At 43.4% G+C, this 20,386-nt stretch overlaps 1 protein-coding gene across 3 annotated transcripts in view; it reads left to right on the forward strand.

The window, feature by feature from the left end:
• The window catches only part of LOC109896851 (transmembrane protein 74B-like), a 28,153-nt gene extending 8,646 nt beyond the window's left edge, over positions 1–19,507 (forward strand). Inside the window, exons 1-3 of one of the 3 annotated variants that reach the window (XR_002256156.2) lie at positions 8,795–8,907; positions 19,001–19,158; positions 19,267–19,396. Coding sequence is in view for 1 of the 3 variants with exons in the window: in XM_020491303.2 (XP_020346892.1) it covers positions 19,001–19,125 (125 nt within the window). In the remaining 2 variants the exon portion in view is untranslated. Of the gene's footprint in view, positions 1–8,794; positions 8,908–19,000; positions 19,159–19,266 lie in introns of those variants that run through there. The other 2 variants (XR_002256162.2, XM_020491303.2) reach the window with 2 other exon arrangements.
• The last annotated feature ends 879 nt before the right edge of the window (positions 19,508–20,386 follow it).

Below are 20,386 nucleotides of genomic sequence, written 5' to 3' on the forward strand. Positions count from 1 at the left end.
ATCAGTCAGGATGTGGCCCAGAAGTTAATTGACAGCATGCCAGGGCAGATTGCAGAGGTCTTGCAGAGACCTTGCAGAGACCTTGCAGAGGTCTCTTTGCATCAACTTAATGTAATTGTCAATAAAAGCCTTTGACAATTATGAAATTGTTGTAATTATACTTCAGTATTCCATAGTAACATTGACAAAAATATTTAAAGACACTGAAGCAGCAAACTTTGGAAATTAATATTTGTGTCATCAAAACTTTTGGCCACGACTTTATTTGCTCCATTCCAGCCCTTATTATGAGCCGTCCTCACCTCAGCGGCCTCCATTGTTTCAGCAGGACAATAACCTAAAACACAAGGCCTAATCTACAATGGAGTTGCTTACCATGAAGAGAGTGAATGTGACTGAGTGGCCGAGTTACCGTTTTGACTTAAATCTATGCCAAGACCTGAATGGTTGTCTACAAATGATCAACAACCAATTTGACAGAGCTTGAAAAATTCTGAAAAGAATAATGGTCAAATGTTGGACATTCCAGGTGTGACTGGTGTTTTGCGGGTACTATTTAATAAAGCTGACAGTTGAGGACTTGTGAGGCGTCTGTTTCTCAGAAATGTCCTCTGGTCTGTTGAGACAAAAATAGAACTCCTTGGCCATAATGACCATCGTTATGTTTGGAGGAAAAAAGGGGAGGCTTGCAAGCCGAAGAACACCATCCCAACCGTGAAGCACGGGGTAGCAGCATCATGTTAGCAGGGTGCTTTGCTGCAGGAGGAACTGGTGCATTTCACAAAATAGATGGCATCATGAGGGAGGACATTTTTGGTGATGTATTGAAGCAAAATCTGAAGACATCAGTCAGAAAGTTAACGCTTGGTCGCAAATGGGTCTTCCAAATGGACAATGACCCCAAGCATACTTCCAAAGTTGTGGCAAAATGGCTTAAGGACAACAAAGTCAAGGTATTGGAGTGGCCATCGCAAAGCCCTGACCTCAATCCTATAGAAAATATGTGGGCAGAACTGAAAAAGAGTGTTCGAGCATCGAGGCCTACAAACCTGACTTGGTTATACCAGCTCTGTCAGGAGGAATGGGCCAGAATTCACCCAACTTGTTGTGGGAAGCTTGTGGAAGACTACCCGAAACGTTTGACCAAAGAGCTGTCAAAGGACACCAGAAACAAAATTGTAGACCTGCACCAGGCTGGGAAGACTGAATCTGCAATAGGTAAGCAGCTTGGTTTGAAGAAATCAACTGTGGGAGCAATTATTTGGAAGACATACAAGACCACTGATAATCTCCGTCGATCTGGGGCTCCATGCAAGATCTCACCCCGTGGGGTCAAAATGATCACAAGACCGGTGAGCAAAAATCCCAGAACCACACGGGGGGACCTAGTGAATGACCTGCAGAGAGCTGGGACCAAAGCAACAAAGCCTACCATCAGTAACACACTACGCCGCCAGGGACTCAAATCCTGCAGTGCCAGACGTGTCCCCCTGCTAAGCCAGTACATGTCCAGGCCCGTCTGAAGTTTGCTAGAGAGCATTTGGATGATCCAGAAGAAGATTGGGAGAATGTCATATGGTCAGATGAAACCAAAATATAACTTTTTGGTAAAAACTCAACTTGTCGTGTTTGGAGGACAAAGAATGCTGAGTTGCATCCAAAGAACACCGTACCTACTGTGATTCATGGGGTTGGAAACATCATGCTTTGGGGCTGTTTTTCTGCAAAGGGACCAGGACCACTGATCCGTGTAAAGGAAAGAATGAATGGGGCCATGTATCGTGACATTTTGAGTGAAAACCTCCTTCCATCAGCAAGGGCATTGAAGATGAAACGTGGCTGGGTCTTTCAGCATGACAATGATCCCAAACACACTGCCCGAGCAAAGAAGGAGTGGCTTCGTAAGAAGCATTTCAAGGTCCTGGAGTGGCCTAGCCAGTCTCCAGATCTCAACCCCATAGAAAATCTTTGGAGGGAGTTGATGAAAATTACAGGCCTCTCATCTTTTTAAGTGGGAGAACTTGCACAAATGGTGGCTGACTAAATTATTTTTTGCCCCACTATTTGGCTAAGGTGTATGTAAACTTCCGACTTCAACTGTATGTAGTTGCATTCGGAAAGTATTCAGACCCCTTGACTTTTTCCACATTATGTTACCTTAAAGCCTTTTTTTTCTTTTCACTCATCAATGTACTCACAATACCCCATAATCACAAAGCAAAAAAATCGAATTTTTGCAATAAATAAAATAGCTGAAATATCACGTATTCAATCCTTTTACTCAGTACTTTGTTGAAGTACCTTTGGCAGCGATTACAGCCTTAAGTCTTCTTGTGTAGGACGCTACAAGCTTGGCACACCTGTATTTTGGGGGTTTCTCACATTTCTTCTCTGCAAATCCTCTCAAGCTCTGTCAGGTTGGACGGGGAGCCTCGCTCCACAGCTATTTTCAGGTCTCTCCAGAGATGTTAGATCTGGTTCAAGTCTGGGCTCTGGCTAGGCCACTCAAGGACATTCAGAGACTAGTCCCGAAGCCATTCCTGTCTTGGCTGTGTGCTTAGGGTCGTTGTCCTGTTGTAAGGTGAATCTTTGTCCCAGTCTGAGATCCTGAGCGCTTTGGAGCAGGTTTTCATCAAGGATATCTCTTTGCGCCGTTCATATTTCCCTCGATCCTGACTAGTCTCCCAGTCACTGCCATTGAATAACATCCCCACAGTATGATGTTGCCTCCACCATCTTTCACCATATGGATGGTGCCAGGTTTCCTCCAGACGTAACGCTTGGCCAGAGAGTTCAATCTTGGTTCCCGACCAGAGTATCTTGTTTCTGCTGTGAGAGTCTATTAGGTTCCTTTTGTCAAGCTTCAAGCGGGCTGTCATGCCTTTTTACTAAGTAGTTGATAATCAAGTGTGCTATCGCTTGGCTGGAACAGAAGTCTGCTCACCCAGTAGATCAGGGATTAGTGGAAGGAGGTTCGCCACCTCTGGTATTGACTTTCTTTTGTTCACCTGAAATTATGCTTTAGTAATAATAGCCTACTTGTTACTAAGATGTCCAACCTTTTACATATGAGTTAGCTTACTTTTATACTTTGAAATATGAAAGTGATCATTCTTTGAAGTGAAGTGCTTGAACTCGTTTTTTTGTGATGAAGTACTGTCAATGTTAATTAATCACAGATCACAATTGTGTTAGAAAGAGGGGAAGAGAATATGTCTCTAATTTGTCTGCTTCTGTGATGTATTCTCAAATGAACAAACGGTACCTCCTTTGTTCAGTCTGAAACTCTCCAATTAGTTTTATCCTGGAAAAAAAGAGTGACAATCAAATATCAGCCATGTGAACCCATTTTGCAGCTTGTTATGGTCTGCAACACCAATGTAGTCATAGGCCTTCAGCAGTGGTTCCCAACTCCAGGCCTTGAGTACTCCCAACAGTACACACAATAATTCAACTCATTCAGGGCCTGATGATTAGTTCACAAGTTGAATCAGGTTTGTTTGCCCGGGGCTTCAATAAAACTGAACTGTTGGGGGTACCTGAGGACCGGAGTTAGGAACCATTGACCTACAGTATGATGGCATTAGTCTTATGGGTGTTTGCAAGGCACCCAATTGACATTCTGCATCTGACCCGAGAATAGATTAACTCCCTCATTGTTTACATATTGTTGAGCTAGATGTTCTCAATTTAAAAATGATACAAGACAAAGTATGAGGCTAATCGTTATAGTAGAGTTTGTACATGCCTTATGCTGACATTTTTTAATTGTTTAGTGCAAATCCAACCTTTGCAATCTAGGTGGTGAGATGTCTGGAAGCAGGAGATGATGGAATCTTTATCTTAAAACATACACACAACTACTACCAAGTTCAATGCTCGACACTTTTCTCCCAGAAGGTCTGAGTGGCACTTGGAGGTGCCACTGTGATAATGAAGATGGTTTGCCTTAGAACATGTCATTATTGTGATAGTCTGTTAAATGTGTCTGAATGGTAAAATAAAGAAAAGTTAGGCTATAAGAAATACATTTTATTCAATGGCGCAAGGAAAAATATTTTGAATGTCGCCCATACAACAATATAGCCTATTATTAAAGTACACTATGTTTACATAAACAATAGTATTTTACATGTTCTAAATTACATGTTATATATTCATACGGTTTAAGTGTGTGTGTGTCATGTCAACAAGGTGAAGGTGCTCTCGACTCAAATGGCACAACGGGGGGGGATGTCTCCTTTTCATATCTGGATAAGGACGAAGTCGTAGAAACTGATGCTGCTGCACCATTGCTCATTTTCACAGGGGGAATCCAGTCGACATGGGTGTCTTGATAGAGGTCTGCTGGTGAACCTACAGTACATAACAAATTAAAAGCCACCTGATTTTAGATGATCACTTATTCAGGTCACCCATACCATCAGGGCTCTTAATTGTTTAGTTGTGTTTAATTCATTCAGCTGTTTTGGTATCAAATAAAGAGTATATATATTGTTGGGCTGGAACAACCAATATTCAAAACAGCTGGTTGTCTTATCCCATTGAGGCCATTGCTGTAATGTCCATACCTTTTCCCTCTTATGAAATAAGTTCTCAACAAATTATCATTGGGTCAGTGCCACTGAGCTTTTTTTGGACAATAATGTCCTCCTCCAGGCTATATGGACTTCATATTGTACAATTTGGTTCTCCCCTTTTTTCATGGTCATGTCTTGAAAGGTTTTGTCATAGCAGATTAGCATAATTAAAGTAGCCGGTTAGGAGAATGAGGTTAATCTTAGGAAAAGGGTTAGGGTTAGCTAAAATTTAAAAAATAACTTTTGAGGTTAATTTGACAAAAGCTGGATTCCTTCTAGCCATGAACCCTTTACATAGGTATTCGTTACATGGTTGCATTCAAGACAAGTTTGTTTTTATTGATCTGTTGTCATTGTCAGCAGAGTAGGCCTAGGTTACCATCATATAAAAAGTATGCTAATGTCTCCACACATATAAAGTGTAGTAGAATTGCATAAAATGTTTGTCAAAAGGCCATATTTTTTCCTGTGCAAAGAAAAGAAACGGCTCTGATATCCTATAGGCCTATGCCATTACGAGCTCATTGGATAGTCAATTTAGTCAACCCATTACCCATTACTTACGTTTCAAATTGTACCTCTCTTCTGAACTGTAAAATGATGGTAGGCCAACTGTTGGCGGGTAGGTAGCCTTGTGGTTAAGAGTGTTGGGCCAGAAACTGAAAGGTTTCTGGTTTGAATCCCAGAGCAGACTAGGTGAAACATCTGTCGACGTGCCCTTGAGCAATGCACTTCACCCTAATTGCTCTGGATAAGAGTCTCTGCTAAATCAGGGTTTCCCTAACATAGTTAGAAACTCTCTTACAACTCTCTTACAATCTGATGACCAATCTGATGAGTAAAGTATTTTGCAAAGCTGTTTTGAAATGGAATAAATTCTGCACTTATTAGCAATAACCAACGCAATTCCAGTAAAAATGTAAGATTGTAAGAAATACCTACCATTACTATATCCAACCCAATTTACAAATGTTGCCTGTCATTACAGCCATAAAGGTGATGCATTTTCAAAACTCAAGATGGGCTACAGAAATAAACTGCGTTTTACAGCTGCATTTGGAGCTGAAAGTCATCCATGTTAGCAGCCGATATCTGGAGTCCAGAAAAAGATTAATCATACAACCATATGACCTACTTGTAGAAGAGGTTGCAGGATCGGATGGAAAGCATGTCATGTCTGGAACGTACCATCACGTTGGAGGGCAGCCTGCCTACCGAGTGCTCGTTGCCAGCCTGGTAGCCCTTTACTTCCTCACAAATATCTTAATAAATTATTCATCCCATAATATTGAAGACAGTGCAATGTTACAGCTACTTATCTTTAAACATATAACAGGTAGCCACCCAAACTAGGCCTACCTGAAATACAAAAATGATCAATGAAATCGTCAGGTAGCCTATTGAGTCAGTAGTAGATCGCTAAAATGTATTTTATATGGACGATAAACGTAGTTGACAATGATAATCTGTTTTTGTCAGGCAAAACTGGAGGAAATGAAACTAAATTAAACGGAAATGAAAAGTTATTTCTGGTCACTAATCTGGTATTCGCGTCAGCCTTTGTATAGAACGCAGTTTGGGTCTTTGCGTGTCCATAAAGATACCCAACAAATAACACTATTTGAAATGTCAAATCATCTTGTTGCCCAATCAGGACCTTAATATGACTGTACATAATAATTTAACACGTTCATGAATTTTTTATGTTGTTATTACACATGGATTATATTCTCATGAGTCATAGATTTTGTCACTGATGATCCTCATTTGCACGAAGGTCGTTTGGACTCCTCAATTCTCAGGTACTGACGAAAGACGTTCACTCAACTTTCTGTTCTTCTGAGGTTAAGTTAGCTAACTGTTCTTCTGAGGTAAAATTGGCTAGCTACAGTAGTTAATGGCCTTATCGAGCACATCTCATGTAAGACGGTATCAAGGGTCAGGGGTCACTATGTCAGAAGACATTGAGATGAGTGGGCTTCTTTTAGTTTTCCACTTGCTAATATGATGACCAGCTAAATCCCAATGGCATTAGAAGGCACATAGGCCTGGGGTTTAGCATGTCTGACAAGTTAAACTCCCTGATCCTATTATTGTAGGCTGTGGAGCTGCAGATAAAGGGACATTCGCTGAAATGCAGGACACACAATTACTAGAGGGGTAACAGAGAACCTGAATGGAAAACGTGGGACAACTACTGAAAAAGCCCACTATTGAGTTAATGTGAGTGCAATCCAGAACGGATACTGTACACAGAGTATGTCTGCCTGTTACTCCAGTTTAATTCAGATATATGCCTCTTGGTTTTTCCTTTGGGTGTTTTCACCATAGAAATATAATTACTAAAACGTTGAGTTTATACCCATGAGTGATCCAGTCAAATTGCTGTGGTCTAAAGGGGTTTTGTACATTCTAGGAATTATATTTCTATTCTTTTTACCATTGAGGTGAATTGATTAGTAGTTGAATTAGTAGTTTAAGATTCAAATGAACATTTTTGATGAATCAGATTAGATTGAGAAGCTAAAATAATTCTCGCCAACTATCATAGAATCAAGAACTGTGTCCACTCCATATGCTCCATTTCTACAGGGGCAAGCTCTTAGAATGCATCAGCACAACAGGACACAACATAATAATTGGAAACAACCTCTGCCACTGGTAGTAGACAACGCATAGATTTTTGTTGTGCTAGCAACTGCATGCGCAGTGGATGTTTAGCTGACTAACATGTTGCTGTCCAAGACCTTAGCTTGTCCCTATAGTGACATGCATAGTAAACATATATGACAGAGAAGAGTAATGAATGTCTCTCCCTGTGTCTTGTCCCTCTGAGGCTCCGTCCCACATGGCACCCTAGTGCATCTGATTAAATCAGATCGAGCGTTAACATGCGCTGGCCGACATCCGCATAGTGGTTGTTTTGCCGGTGTAACTGTGCTATGAGCTGACAAATCGGTGAGTGGCTACTCCTGTGTGTCACCAACCACTCCCTTTCTTATTATCCCTTCCATGTTAGAAGTTCAAACGGCGATATAAAGAGTAGGTTCTATCGTTGATTGAAAAAATGACAGGCATGTTTTCATGTGAATTTGGATGTTGAATAACGTGGATGAAGTGCCTCCAGAAAGTATTCACACCCCTCAACTTTTTCCACATTCTTTTGTTTTACAGCCTGAGTTTAAAATGGATTACTGCCCTACACACATTTTTATTCAACCCCTTTCTTAAGGCAAGCCTAAATAAGTTAATGAGCAAAACTTTACTTAACAAGTCATGTAATAAATTGCATTGACTCGCTGTGTGCAATAATGGGGTTTAACATGATTTTTGAATGACTATGGGGCGACGCTGATTTTTGAATGCCCATGGGGCGATGCTGGGCCACTTGTGCGCCGCCCCATGGGCCTCCCGGTTGCGGCCGGCTGCGACGGAGCCTAGGCTCGAACCCAGAATCTCTGGTGGCACAGCTAGCACTGTGATGCCTTAGGCCACTGAACCACCCGGGAGGCCCCCTCAAACACAGATTTAACCACAGACCAGGGAGGTTTTCCAATGCCTGGCAAAGAATGACTTGTATTGGAGATGGGTGAAAAAGCAGACATTTAATATCCCTTCGAGCATGGTGAAGTTATTAACTACACTTTGGATGGTGTATCAATACACCCACTCACTACAAAGATACAGGCATTCCTTCCTAACTCAGTTAATCTGAATACTGTAACTGTACTCCTATTTTAATTATCCGTCCAGACGACTTCTGACATCATGTGCGTCAGCAATGTTCTGTATTGACAAAGATGGCTGCCATATTCAAGTACCTTTTTAAGGGTTTTCTTAGTAAGAAGAACAAACATCTTGAATTTTTGAAGTAAGCGGCTAATTAACTGTTTTGACAACTACTGTATATTCAAACAGGTTTCAGTGTGTGGCTGGAACTAAATAGTCCCTTTTGTTAGCTCCGGTGTTGGCAACGTCAAACCGAAGAATAAGATTACATGCTGACCAGACCGTACGCGAGCATTGCAAAATACATTTACACACACATGTTATTCATGTTATTCAAACGCTCGCGGGTGTCAGCGTGGCCAGGCGCTAAAATAGAAATTGGTTATGTTTCACTATATTGGATCACTCCAATATATTGGTATCACTCCGTGGCGGAGGGATACGTCCGAGGTGAGGATTTACAGATTTACTCCTGTGTACACCGGTGTCATATCCTGGGGTCCGACCCAATATATAGACCCCATGGCCGCGATTTTCTTGGCGGATGTCCGTATGGTTTATGGTACAAACTTTCTGAAGTTCGCTTGGTCAGCCACTGGTAAGTGTAATTTCTTGCTTGGAAGTAAACTCACTGGCTGTTTGCAGCCTGGAGCATTTGGCCACATGGCCAGCCCCTCATCTAGAGTGCTCCACTCACTGCACGCGGTTGATCTGTATCTTCCGCCCGTGGTTTGTCATACTTGTATTTGATTAGCTTTACACTACGACTCTGTGTGCATCCATTAGTATGGTGGTTCTTGCTGCCACAAACTGTAATTTACCTTACACAACTTGCCGACTGGCTTGTTCCATGTGTGTGTTCGGAATTGCTCTAACATGCTGCTCTGCCCTAGGCTAATTACCCTCTAGTTTTTTCTTCTTGTTCTTTCCCCTGCAGAGTGTAAGAGTATCGTGGTGGGCTTTCCACTACTTTAAGACATTAACTTTGGAGTTCCTTAAAACCTCTTAGAGGTTCCACCTGAAGACATACCCAAATCAAACTATATACAAAATACCAAAATGGTATTCTAACACACACCCCCCAAAAAATTGAGAAAAAACATGGGGAAAATATATATATATTTACAAAATAACACTTTCAATATTTGGAGGACCCTCAGTCCTCTACACAATATTGTGCTGCTGATGCCAGGTGCCATAGCAGTCTCTTTTTGCTGTAAAGCAGAGGTTCACCAAGCATGTGGTGCAGGTGATGGGGGACTTTGCAAAGAACACAGCGACGCCTCCATGCTGTGCCCTTTTGGCCCTGAGGCACATCCATGCCTGCAGAAATAAATTTGGGCAGATGAACACCACTTGTGGCAGGAGCCAGCTTCAGTGGGGGATGGACACCTTGGCACTGGGGGCTCCCATTCGGAGTCAGTGTCACTGTGAAAGAAAATGTTCAGTTAGAATAGTTTCACATATGAGCCCTGTGTCAACAGGTATAATAAACAGATGTATATAGAGTACAGGGAACATAAGGTTGAATATATTATTATAGACTTACTAGATCTACTGTCTCTATTATATTATGACAGACCAGCTAAATCTACTGTCTTTATTATATTACAACAGACCAGCTGTATCTACTGTCTCCATTTCATTTTGGCCATTGTGGGCCTGCCCTCCCCCAACAGCCTCAAATAGGCTATTTCATTTCACAAATAATATTTTATATTATTAATTTCAAACAATGGCATTAGCATGAGAAGAACTTACCAGTCCAAAACGATGTCCTCTCCGTTCAAAAAATATTCCTCCATTTGGGAATCGCTAAATTAATCGTCCTCGATCAATTTCTTCTAAAATTGTGTGTACATCTGTATATCTATACTTAGATTTAGTTTTCCCTGACTTAGTCACCATACTGATTGATATATAAACAGCTGAATATGCACTTTACCAAAACAATGCTGTGCGTAACATGCGTGGCTCCTTCCGGTATGAATCATCAATGGCGACTGAACCTCTTTACGCCGGAGTTTACTACATGGGTTGGTCTTCCAACACATAAACATTACATATTGCCGTTTACCTCCGCTCATTGGTTCTCTACCCAGCTAGATTTCAAGACGATCAGTGGTCATTGGGTTAAAATACAGTCAATCAACGAAACAGCGGTCATATCATTGGTGCACAATGATGTCATTACTTGTTGTCTTCAAATCGGTTTCTTTCAGTCAATACATCCCGCGAAATGATCCATCAGGTTTGGTTGTGTTACAGGTGATTGCAATGAAATCAAACATGACTGGAAAAGTCATGTTTTGTGTGTGTATTTACCTCGAATGTGTCGTCGAAAATGGAATAAGACGGAATTCACGACACAAGTGGTTCACAAAATGTTTTGTGTTAGGCTATAAAAATGGATTTTATCAAACAAAAGACCATTCATTGTGTAGCAATGAGCATTGGGATTACAAACAAACAGAGGAAGATCGTCAAAGGTAAACTATTTATTTTATTGCAGTTTGATTTTGTTACGCCTGTGCTGGTTGAAATAGTTTTTTTTTTATGGGGCTCTATCCTCAGATAATCGCATCGTATTCTTTCGCAGTAAATCCTTTTTTTAAACCTGACAACACAGTTGGATTAGCAAGATTCTAGGCTTTCGAAACATGTGAGATACTTGTATTTTCATGAATGTTTAATATGACTATTTATGTAGCGATCACCGTATGTTGTCGAATTTCATCCCGCTACCGGGTTCTGTGTGCAGAGAGGTTAACAGAGTTACTCCATCATATGGTGCTGTTTTCATCAGTCCACATCTCTGCTGAGTTCTGCAAGTTCTGCGAGGTCTTGCAAGAGAGCTGGACCTCTGCAAGGGGGCACTTTCGACTCACAGCAGAGACTTTACCTCCCGGCACCATCTCAGGCTGGCGCAATCCCGTCTGCCAGCTGCTCTCCAGAGCACATTATCAACTCTCCTCATCACCCCAGGGCTCACGATTGGCCCAGGGGTTGATGACGTTCGGGAGCAGACCGATTCGTAGGGACCGGGAGACCCTGAGACGGTTCATGATGCCTCCTCAGGCCCCGGGTTCAAGACAGACGGGCCGTCGTCACCCACCCACACCTGAACGATGGTGGGGTCCTTCTCCTGCCCCATCACCTCTTGCTGAGGGATGACAGCGGGGAGGGGCAACAACGTGAGATGGAGCATCAACCTGTCAACCATCACTGCCAAAGGGACGTGCCTGGGGGACCCAGGCGCTCGGGGCTCCAGAGGAGAAGCAGGACCCCTGACAGGACCCCAGAAGACCCCTGACACACCATTCCCCGGCCACTTCTCCCGATCTTAAAGGGCAAAGTGGGAGGAGGGTGTGGAGTCCCCCTGGGTGTTGTCCACAATGCTTGAGGGGTACCGACTCCACTTATTCTGTGGTTCCGAAAAAAGACGGAGGGTTTCGACCAATTCTGGACCTCCGCAACCTCAATGGGTACTGAGGTTCCACATGATGTCCCCAGCCCGAGTGTTGCAGGCCGTGTCCAGGGGCCAGTGGTTTGTAACGCTGGACCTGAGGGATGTGTACTTCCATGTTCCTCTTCACCCAGCTCATTGACAGTACCTCCGATTCACTTTCGAAGGGACGGCTTACAAATTCATGGTTCTTCCTTTTGGCCTCTCCTTGGCACCCCGCACTTTCACAAAGTGCATGGATACTGTCCTGGCACCTCTCACGTCCCGAGGATTGTTTGGCCTAATTACCTGGATGATTGGCTGATTTGTGCCCCGACCAGGACCCAGAGCCTGTCAGACAGAGACATGCTCCTGACCCACATTGACGGGCTGGGCATTACTGTAAACGACAAGAAGAGTCATCTGACAGTGAGGGTGGCCTTCATTGGAATGGAACTGGACTCAGTCCTCATGAGAGCACGCCTGCCCAACAGAAGATTTCAAGTGATTTTATCTTGTCTTGACCAATTTCGGCAGGGGCGGGTGGTATCTGCCCTGACCTGCCAAGGCCTGTTGGGCTTGCTGACGGCGGCCTCGTTACTGATTCCCCTGGACCTGCTCCATCTCCGGCCTCTTCAACGGTGGTTCAACTCCCACCGGCTGCACCCGAAGTGCTGTCGCTCCTTTCTCTCGGGTGGGGTGGAGATGCTGAGGATGTGCTGCCGGTAGCTGGTCAGCATAGACACCTCCCAGATCGGTGGGAGGGGGGGGGGCAGGCCGGCCAGCGGCTGTTGGCTACCCCCTTGGAGCAGCAGGTGCATCAATACACTAGAGCTCTGAGCTGTACCGCTGGCCCTGCGGTCTTTCCTCCCACATCTGAAGGGAACACATGTCCTGGTCAGGACTGGAGCCTACATCCCCAGGTAGTGCAGCACCTGTGGGACAAGTTCGGGAGGGCTCAGGTGGAACTGAGACAATACCTTCCTGGATAATGCACACGGCCCCTGTGATACTCCATGTTGGAGCCACCAGGGCCTCTGGGCTTGAATGCTCTGGCTCACGATTGGTAAGGGCTGGAGCTTTACACATTCCCCCTTTTTCCCCTGATCCAGGCTATGCAGGACAGGACCAGGATGGTGGAGCATCTGTCTCAAGGCGGGGGAACTCTGTGGCATCCGAGACTGCACCGCCTCAGTCTGTGGGCTTGGCCTCTGAACGGCACCAATGGTCCATGTTAGGACTACAGGAGGGCGTAATGTACACCAGGCAGAGCGCAAGGGCACTGGCTACAACCGCAGCATACCAGTTGCGCTGGTGGTTGTTCTGCTCTTGGTGCACTGGTATTGAGGTTGTACCCGAGTCGTCATGCGGGGTGCAGTATGTCCTCCAATGGATGAGGGCTTGGCAGCCTCTAGGCTGAGAGGGTATTTGGCCGCTATATCTGCCTGCCATGTGGTGTGGCTGGACAGGCCGGCGGGGCGCCATCCCTTAGTCTCCAGGTTTATGAATGGGCTTCGTTGCCTGCGTCCAGCTAGGACCCGCTCAATGGTGAGCTGGGAATTGGATGCTGTCTTGGCAGCTTTGGCAAAACCGCCTTTTTAACCGTTGGAGTCTGCCTCCCTGAAACACCTCTCTATGAAGGTGGCTTTCTTGGTAGTGATTACTTCCATGAAGAGGGTGGGTGAGCTCCATGCTCATTCAATGAGTTCTGAGTGCTACCGGATGGACTTCGGTGGGAGGAGTATTTCCCCAATCCTTCCTTCCTCCCAGAGGTTCTGTCAGACAGGATAAAAGGGATGTTCACATGCCTGTCTGCTTACGACCCCCTCGGCAGTGGAGGGGAGTCTGGGCCTCCCTCCGACATGCTGTGCCCTGTGCGGGCACTGGCTGCTTATGTGGTGCGGACACGGGCAGTGAGAACAACAGACCAGCTCTTTGTCTGCTGTGGTGAGTGAGTCCTGGGGGCTGGGTTATCAAAGCAGAGGCTCTCTCACTGGATCGTGGATACGATTTTGACAGCATACCACCTGGCTGGCAGGACAGGGCTGGGATCTGTGGTGGCACATTCAACACTAGGTGTGGCTGCGTCCTGGGCTCTACTGAGAGGAGTGCCCCTCGTTGATATCTGTGCTGCGACCAGCTGGGCTTCCTCTTGCAACTTTGCTAGGTACTATCGGGTAAATGTTACACCTCCCTCTGTGGTTGGTTGAGCAGTCCTGGGCATCGCCTCCCCTTCTGGGGACTGTGCCGGAACCCCCTTCCACATTGACGGCCCCTGCGTCTCCATTCCGCACTGGGATTTCGCCACTGGCTGGCCAGGTCCCTTTAGCACCGACTAAATCTGGTACGGGTGTACCAATATATTGAAGTGATACATAACCTTTGTTATGTTTCACTATATTGTATGTAACCACGGTTATGTGAGCTATCTGGATCACTCAAATCAAATCAAATTTTATTTGTCCCATACACATGGTTAGCAGATGTTAATGCGAGTGTAGCGAAATGCTTGTGCTTCTAGTTCCGACAATGCAGTAATAACGAACAAGTAATCTAACTAACAATTCCAAAAAACTACTGTCTTATACACAGTGTAAGGGGATAAAGAATATGTACATAAGGATATATGAATGAGTGATGGTACAGAGCAGCATAGGCAAGATACAGTAGATGATATCGAGTACAGTATATACATATGAGATGAGTATGTAAACAAAGTGGCATAGTTAAAGTGGCTAGTGATACATGTATTACATAAGGATGCAGTCGATGATATAGAGTACAGTATATACGTATGCATATGAGATGAATAATGTAGGGTAAGTAACATTATATAAGGTAGCATTGTTTAAAGTGGCTAGTGATATATTTACATCATTTCCCATCAATTCCCATTATTAAAGTGGCTGGAGTTGAGTCAGTGTCATTGACAGTGTGTTGGCAGCAGCCACTCAATGTTAGTGGTGGCTGTTTAACAGTCTGATGGCCTTGAGATAGAAGCTGTTTTTCAGTCTCTCGGTCCCAGCTTTGATGCACCTGTACTGACCTCTCCTTCTGGATGATAGCGGGGTGAACAGGCAGTGGCTCGGGTGGTTGATGTCCTTGATGATCTTTATGGCCTTCCTGTAGCATCGGGTGGTGTAGGTGTCCTGGAGGGCAGGTAGTTTGCCCCCGGTGATGCGTTGTGCAGACCTCACTACCCTCTGGAGAGCCTTACGGTTGAGGGCGGTGCAGTTGCCATACCAGGCGGTGATACAGCCCGCCAGGACTCCAATGTGATGTCATGGCCATGGGGTCTATATATAGGGGAGGACCCCAGCCGTGACACAGGTGTACACGGGAGTAAATCTGTAAATCCTGACCTCGGATGTATCCCTCTGCCGCGGAGTGATGCCAATATATTGGAGTGATCCATGTAGCTCACATAACCGTGGTTACATACATAACCTTTGTTCTATTTGTGATGCTCAAAGCGCTGCAAGTCCGGCCTCTCCCATCTCCTCATAGGTTTTTAGGAGCATACACCCACATTGGGGATTGAAAGATGAACTTAGTTGGTTGCCAACCACCATATTAAGTCCAAAATAATAATAAGAAGCCTGAGGAAGGAAGAGATGACAAAACGGTAAACCAAATTATTTTCTCATCTGTGGATTAATTGTCGGAGTAGAGGACCTTGTGCATTTCAGGTAAATTAGCAACCCAATATCTATATCCCAGGACAAATTAGCTAGCAACAGCAAGCTTGCTAGCTAAATTGCCATAAATATTTAATGTTTTTCTACCTGTCCCCAAATTAATATAATTGTTTCATAGTTTGTTTCGATATTTCAACCTGCGTGCCCTGATCACTTCTGGTGTGGGTGTAGAAAATCGGTATGCTCACGTCCGGTTTGGTCAGCATGTTAGCAAACAGGTGAGCATATATTACCATTGGACAGTTAATGTTCGCATGTTGATTGCGTTTTAGTTATTAGTGAGTTCTATGGAGATATCGTGCAATTCAGTTTAGCTAACGTTAGTCTAGGTTATGTTAACGCACTGCTTGACAACTGCATGCTGTGAGCGTGTGTACAGTACGGCGACGGCATGGGTTTAGCGTTATGGCAAGGGTGCACGCGCTGAAGAGATGCAGCAACAAGTAGTAGGTTCCATTGGTGTCAGCATAACCCTAATCTTCTGCTGCAGCGTGGTGGTCATAGTTTATTGAGCCCACTGATCTGGGGAGTTATAAATTATCAACACACTTGAATTCCTTGCTGTGTAAAAAGTATTCAAACAAATCTGTGCGATTTGACTTAGTTTAGCAAACTAGCTATTGGAGTTACCATCGTACATCGTGCTTGCGAAACAGATAATTGCAAAGCATTGATACATGTGGGCTAGTTAACATTAACCATCAAGCGAAGTCCTGTTGATTAAGTACATTGAGTGCTCTATTTTCTGATTCAGATGCATTTGTTGCATCGACATGTGGCTTTGTCTGATTTGTTTTATTTTGTGTTACTCAGTTAAGAGGTTTTGGTTAAATGGTAATGTACTTATAAGTACCCATTAGCTAAGTTCCAGTATCCAGTGAGATATTGAATGCAATCTCAAATGTCTGTCTTGACTCTTGTTTATATTTTAGGTGAAGTTTAAAAAGCCACATTTTTTCTTCCTCCCTTAAGCACAAGCTCAGAATGGTGAGTGGCAGTTCTTAATTAATGCCGTACTTAAAGGTGTGTTTCAATGGAAGGCTGTACCGTTTGAGTATCCATGAAAATCTGTCCTGTGATGCCATAAGATATGGGAATTAGCCTAAACGGGAGTCTATTTAGATCAATCTAAGTGACTAAGGAATGAACACCATTTTAGTTTGACTTTCAGATTTTTCATTCAATGGAGTGGAAATGTAAGTTGTCTGCCGCATCCTTTGAGACACAAGCTAAATGACTTAAACACTACCGTTTGACGCACAGTTTTTACTCAAGAATAAGCCCACTGCCATGTCTTTATCATGATTGCCTGTGCACATATCAATGCACTCAATGTATTTATCTCGATTCCATCACGTGACAGGGAGAGATTTAGGTCAGGGAAAATATATGTGGATTCAAACAACCCTTCTCAGAGGTAACACTCTTACGTCATTTAAAGGGACATTTAAAAAGCCATGAGATGGTAACATGCCCGTTTAAGAATTGTTACTATCGCACTAATGTATAGTCCTCATTTAATGCCGACAAGAGTAGGAAACATGCAGTTGCTGTTAGTTCTGACTTCTGTGAAGATGCTGTAGTCTCCCAGTCACTAGGTCAGTTCAACCCGATGAAGAGTGTCCTACTCAGAGTGCAGATACTTTTGACCTCCCTGAGTGTCAGTTTGACACAAACGAGTTGAGAGCTCAGTTAAATAAACGTTTGGGCGGTCCATTCTTAAAAATGCAAAGTGTTCTCCATGTTTCTGACTACACAACACAGGAAATAGTTGAGCACTTGGGGCAGATATTTTCTCTCTCAACCTCTTGTCAAGGAAGCAATAAAATAGGTTTTACTGAAAAATGAACACACCATTAGCGATGCTACCCTTGATGAAGTAGTCAAGGAGGTCATGGACAGCAATATTTTTGCCAGTGCCACTGCTTAAGTTGTAGAGATGTCAACTTCTAAGCGCAGGAAAACCTTTGTTGAAAATAACTACCCTTTAGTCATGTCAGTGCAGTATGTAAATGGAGCATCCTGGACACACCGCAGTGTATATTCCTCTTTTTCAAATGCTTCAGGAAATTTTTAAACATACTGATATCAGGAACAAAATCCAAGAATCTAACGTTGCTCAGCCAGGTCTTTACATGTCTCGTAGAGATGGCTCATATTTTCCAAAAAATTCATTGTTATCGGCAGGAGAACTTAAATTGTCATTGCTTTTGTATATTGATGACATAGAACTAGCAAATCCACTGGGCACTTCCAAGGAAATACACAAACTCTGGCAAGCAGCCAGTATACTGCACAATCTGCCAAGTAAGTACAGATCAGCCTTGCACATTATTCAGCTGGCACATTATGTTCTGTGCCTGATCTCCATAGTGGTGGTTATGAATGTGTGTTAGGCCCTTTGTTATAAGACATTCACACTCTAGGACAGGATGGGGTTTTCATCGAGTCCATCGGTAAGTGTGTCCAGGGTACTGTCCTGTGTGTTGCAGCTGGCAGTCTTGCAGCCCATGGGTTAGCAGGCTTTTTACAATCCTTTAGTGCTGACTTTGTGTGTAGATTCTGTACAGCCACGCAAGACCAATTCCAAACCCATGAAGTTGGTGAGGGAGAATTTAGTAGGAGAACAAGAGCCACCCATGGCCTTAACCTGCAAGATGTTTTGAATGGTCAGAGTCAGTATGGTGTGAAGCGTGACAGTGTTTTGAGCCAGACCTTGCGATACTTTCATGCTTTAAGTTATTGTGCCCGTTGACTTGGCCCTTTGCATCAGCAAAATGATACGTCTTAAGTATTTCACTCTTGAGTATTTAAACCAGAAAATGGTTTCATTCCTATATCAGTACGCAGACAAAATAAACAGACCACATCCAATCCCAAAGACATTTGCAACCATAGGAACTATTGGTGGAAATGGGCATGAAATTGCAACCTTGCTCAGACTGCTTCCTTTAAATGGTTGGTAGTGATGTGACAGAGGGAGATGGAGCGTGGGCAGTGTTAACGGATTTGAAAGACATCGTCGAGCTTGTGTTGTCACCTACATTTACATCTGAAACTGTCCAGTATTTGCAATCTAAAATCCGTGATCGTAGACAGACTCTGCAAGAGGTCTTTCCTGGGTTTAGACTTCGTCCCAAACACCAGTATGTTGAGCATTACCCTGAGCTCATCAAGCATTATGGGGCTCTTGTACACATTTGGACCATGAGGTTTCAGGGTAAACACCACTTTTTCAAACGGGTTGTGCACTCAGAACTTCAAGAATGTCCTGGAAACTGTCAACAAACACATGATGGCATATTACCTCAGTGCACCATCATTTTTGTCACCTCTGCCATTGTTTCAACACTCCGAAGTAGCTATAAGCACTAGATTGAACAAGAGACAGAAAGCAACACTATTTACTGCACATCAAAAGTCACCATTGATAGCACTAATTATGCCAATGGCATGTTTGTATCAGTTGGAGTGGATGGAGGACTCCCTCAGTTCTGCAGAATTGAACAGATCTTCCTTGTGAATAACAATGTTTCCTTTCTCTGTAGAAAGTAAGAGTCCTGCTATGTGGAACATCTTCGATCCTATGAACTGTCCTCAGGCAACTCAATATCAGAGTTCAACGATACATCCACCCTCTCAGCATACAACACAGGAGGCAGATTGCTCCTGAGGCTCAAGAGATTCATACAACTATACTGAAAAGGTGACTGATATTTTCCCTTACTCATGAAAAAGGAATTGTTAAATAAAGGAATATGCTATGGAAAAATGGATCGTTAACTTCAGTGTATCTATATTTTTCCTCCCTCAGATGGCAGAACCTACATACCAGACCTTACTTCGTCTCCATATTAGAGGTCGACCGATTATGATTTTTCAACGCCGATACCAATACTGATTATTGGAGGACCAAAAAAAGCCAATTCCGATTAATCGGCCGATATAAAATAAATAAAAAGTATTTATTTGTAATAATGACAATTACAACAATACTGAATGAACACTTATTTTAATATAATACATCAATAAAAATCCATTTAGCCTCAAATAAATAATGAAACATGTTCAATTTTGTTTGTGTTGGAGAAGAAAGTAAAAGTGCAATTATTGCCATGTAAAAAAGCTAACGTTTAAGTTCCTTGCTCAGAACATGTGAAAGTTGGTGGTTCCTTTTAACATGAGACTTCAATATTCCAAGGTAAGAGGTTTTAGGTTGTATAGTATTTATAGGACTATTTCTCTCTATACCATTTGTATTTCATTAACCTTTGACTATTGGATGTTCTTATAGGCACTTTAGTATTGCCAGTGTAACAGTATAGCTTTTGTCCCTCTCCTCGCTCCTACCTGGGCTCGAACCAGGAACACATTGACAACAGCCACTGTCGAAGCATCGTTACCCATCGCTCCACAAAAGCCGCGGCCCTTGCAGAGCAAGGGGAACAATCACTCCAAGTCTCAGAGCGAGTGACGTTTGAAACGCTATTAGCTCGCACCCCACTAACTAGCTAGCCATTTCACGTCGGTTACACCAGCCTAATCTCGTGGGTTGATAGGCTTGAAGTCATAAACAGCGCTGTGCTTGCGAAGAGCTGCTGGCAAAATGCATGAAAGTGCTGTTTGAATGAATGCTTGCAAGCCTGCTGCTGCCCACCATCGCTCAGTCAGACTGCTCTATCAAATATCAAATCATAGACTTAATTATAACATAATAACACACAGAAATACGAGCCTTTGGTCATTAATATGGTCAAATCCGGAAACTAACATTTCGAAAACAAATGTTTATTATTTCAGTGAAATACATAACCGTTCTGTATTTCATCTAATGGATGGCATCCATAAGTCTAAATATTGTTGTTACATTGTACAACCTTCAATGTTATGTCATAATTATGTAAAATTCTGGCAAATTAGTTCGCAATGAGCCA

The sequence above is a fragment of the Oncorhynchus kisutch genome, linkage group LG1 (genome assembly GCF_002021735.2).
Source record: "Oncorhynchus kisutch isolate 150728-3 linkage group LG1, Okis_V2, whole genome shotgun sequence".
In the NCBI taxonomy this organism is placed as follows: Eukaryota; Metazoa; Chordata; class Actinopteri; order Salmoniformes; family Salmonidae; genus Oncorhynchus; species Oncorhynchus kisutch.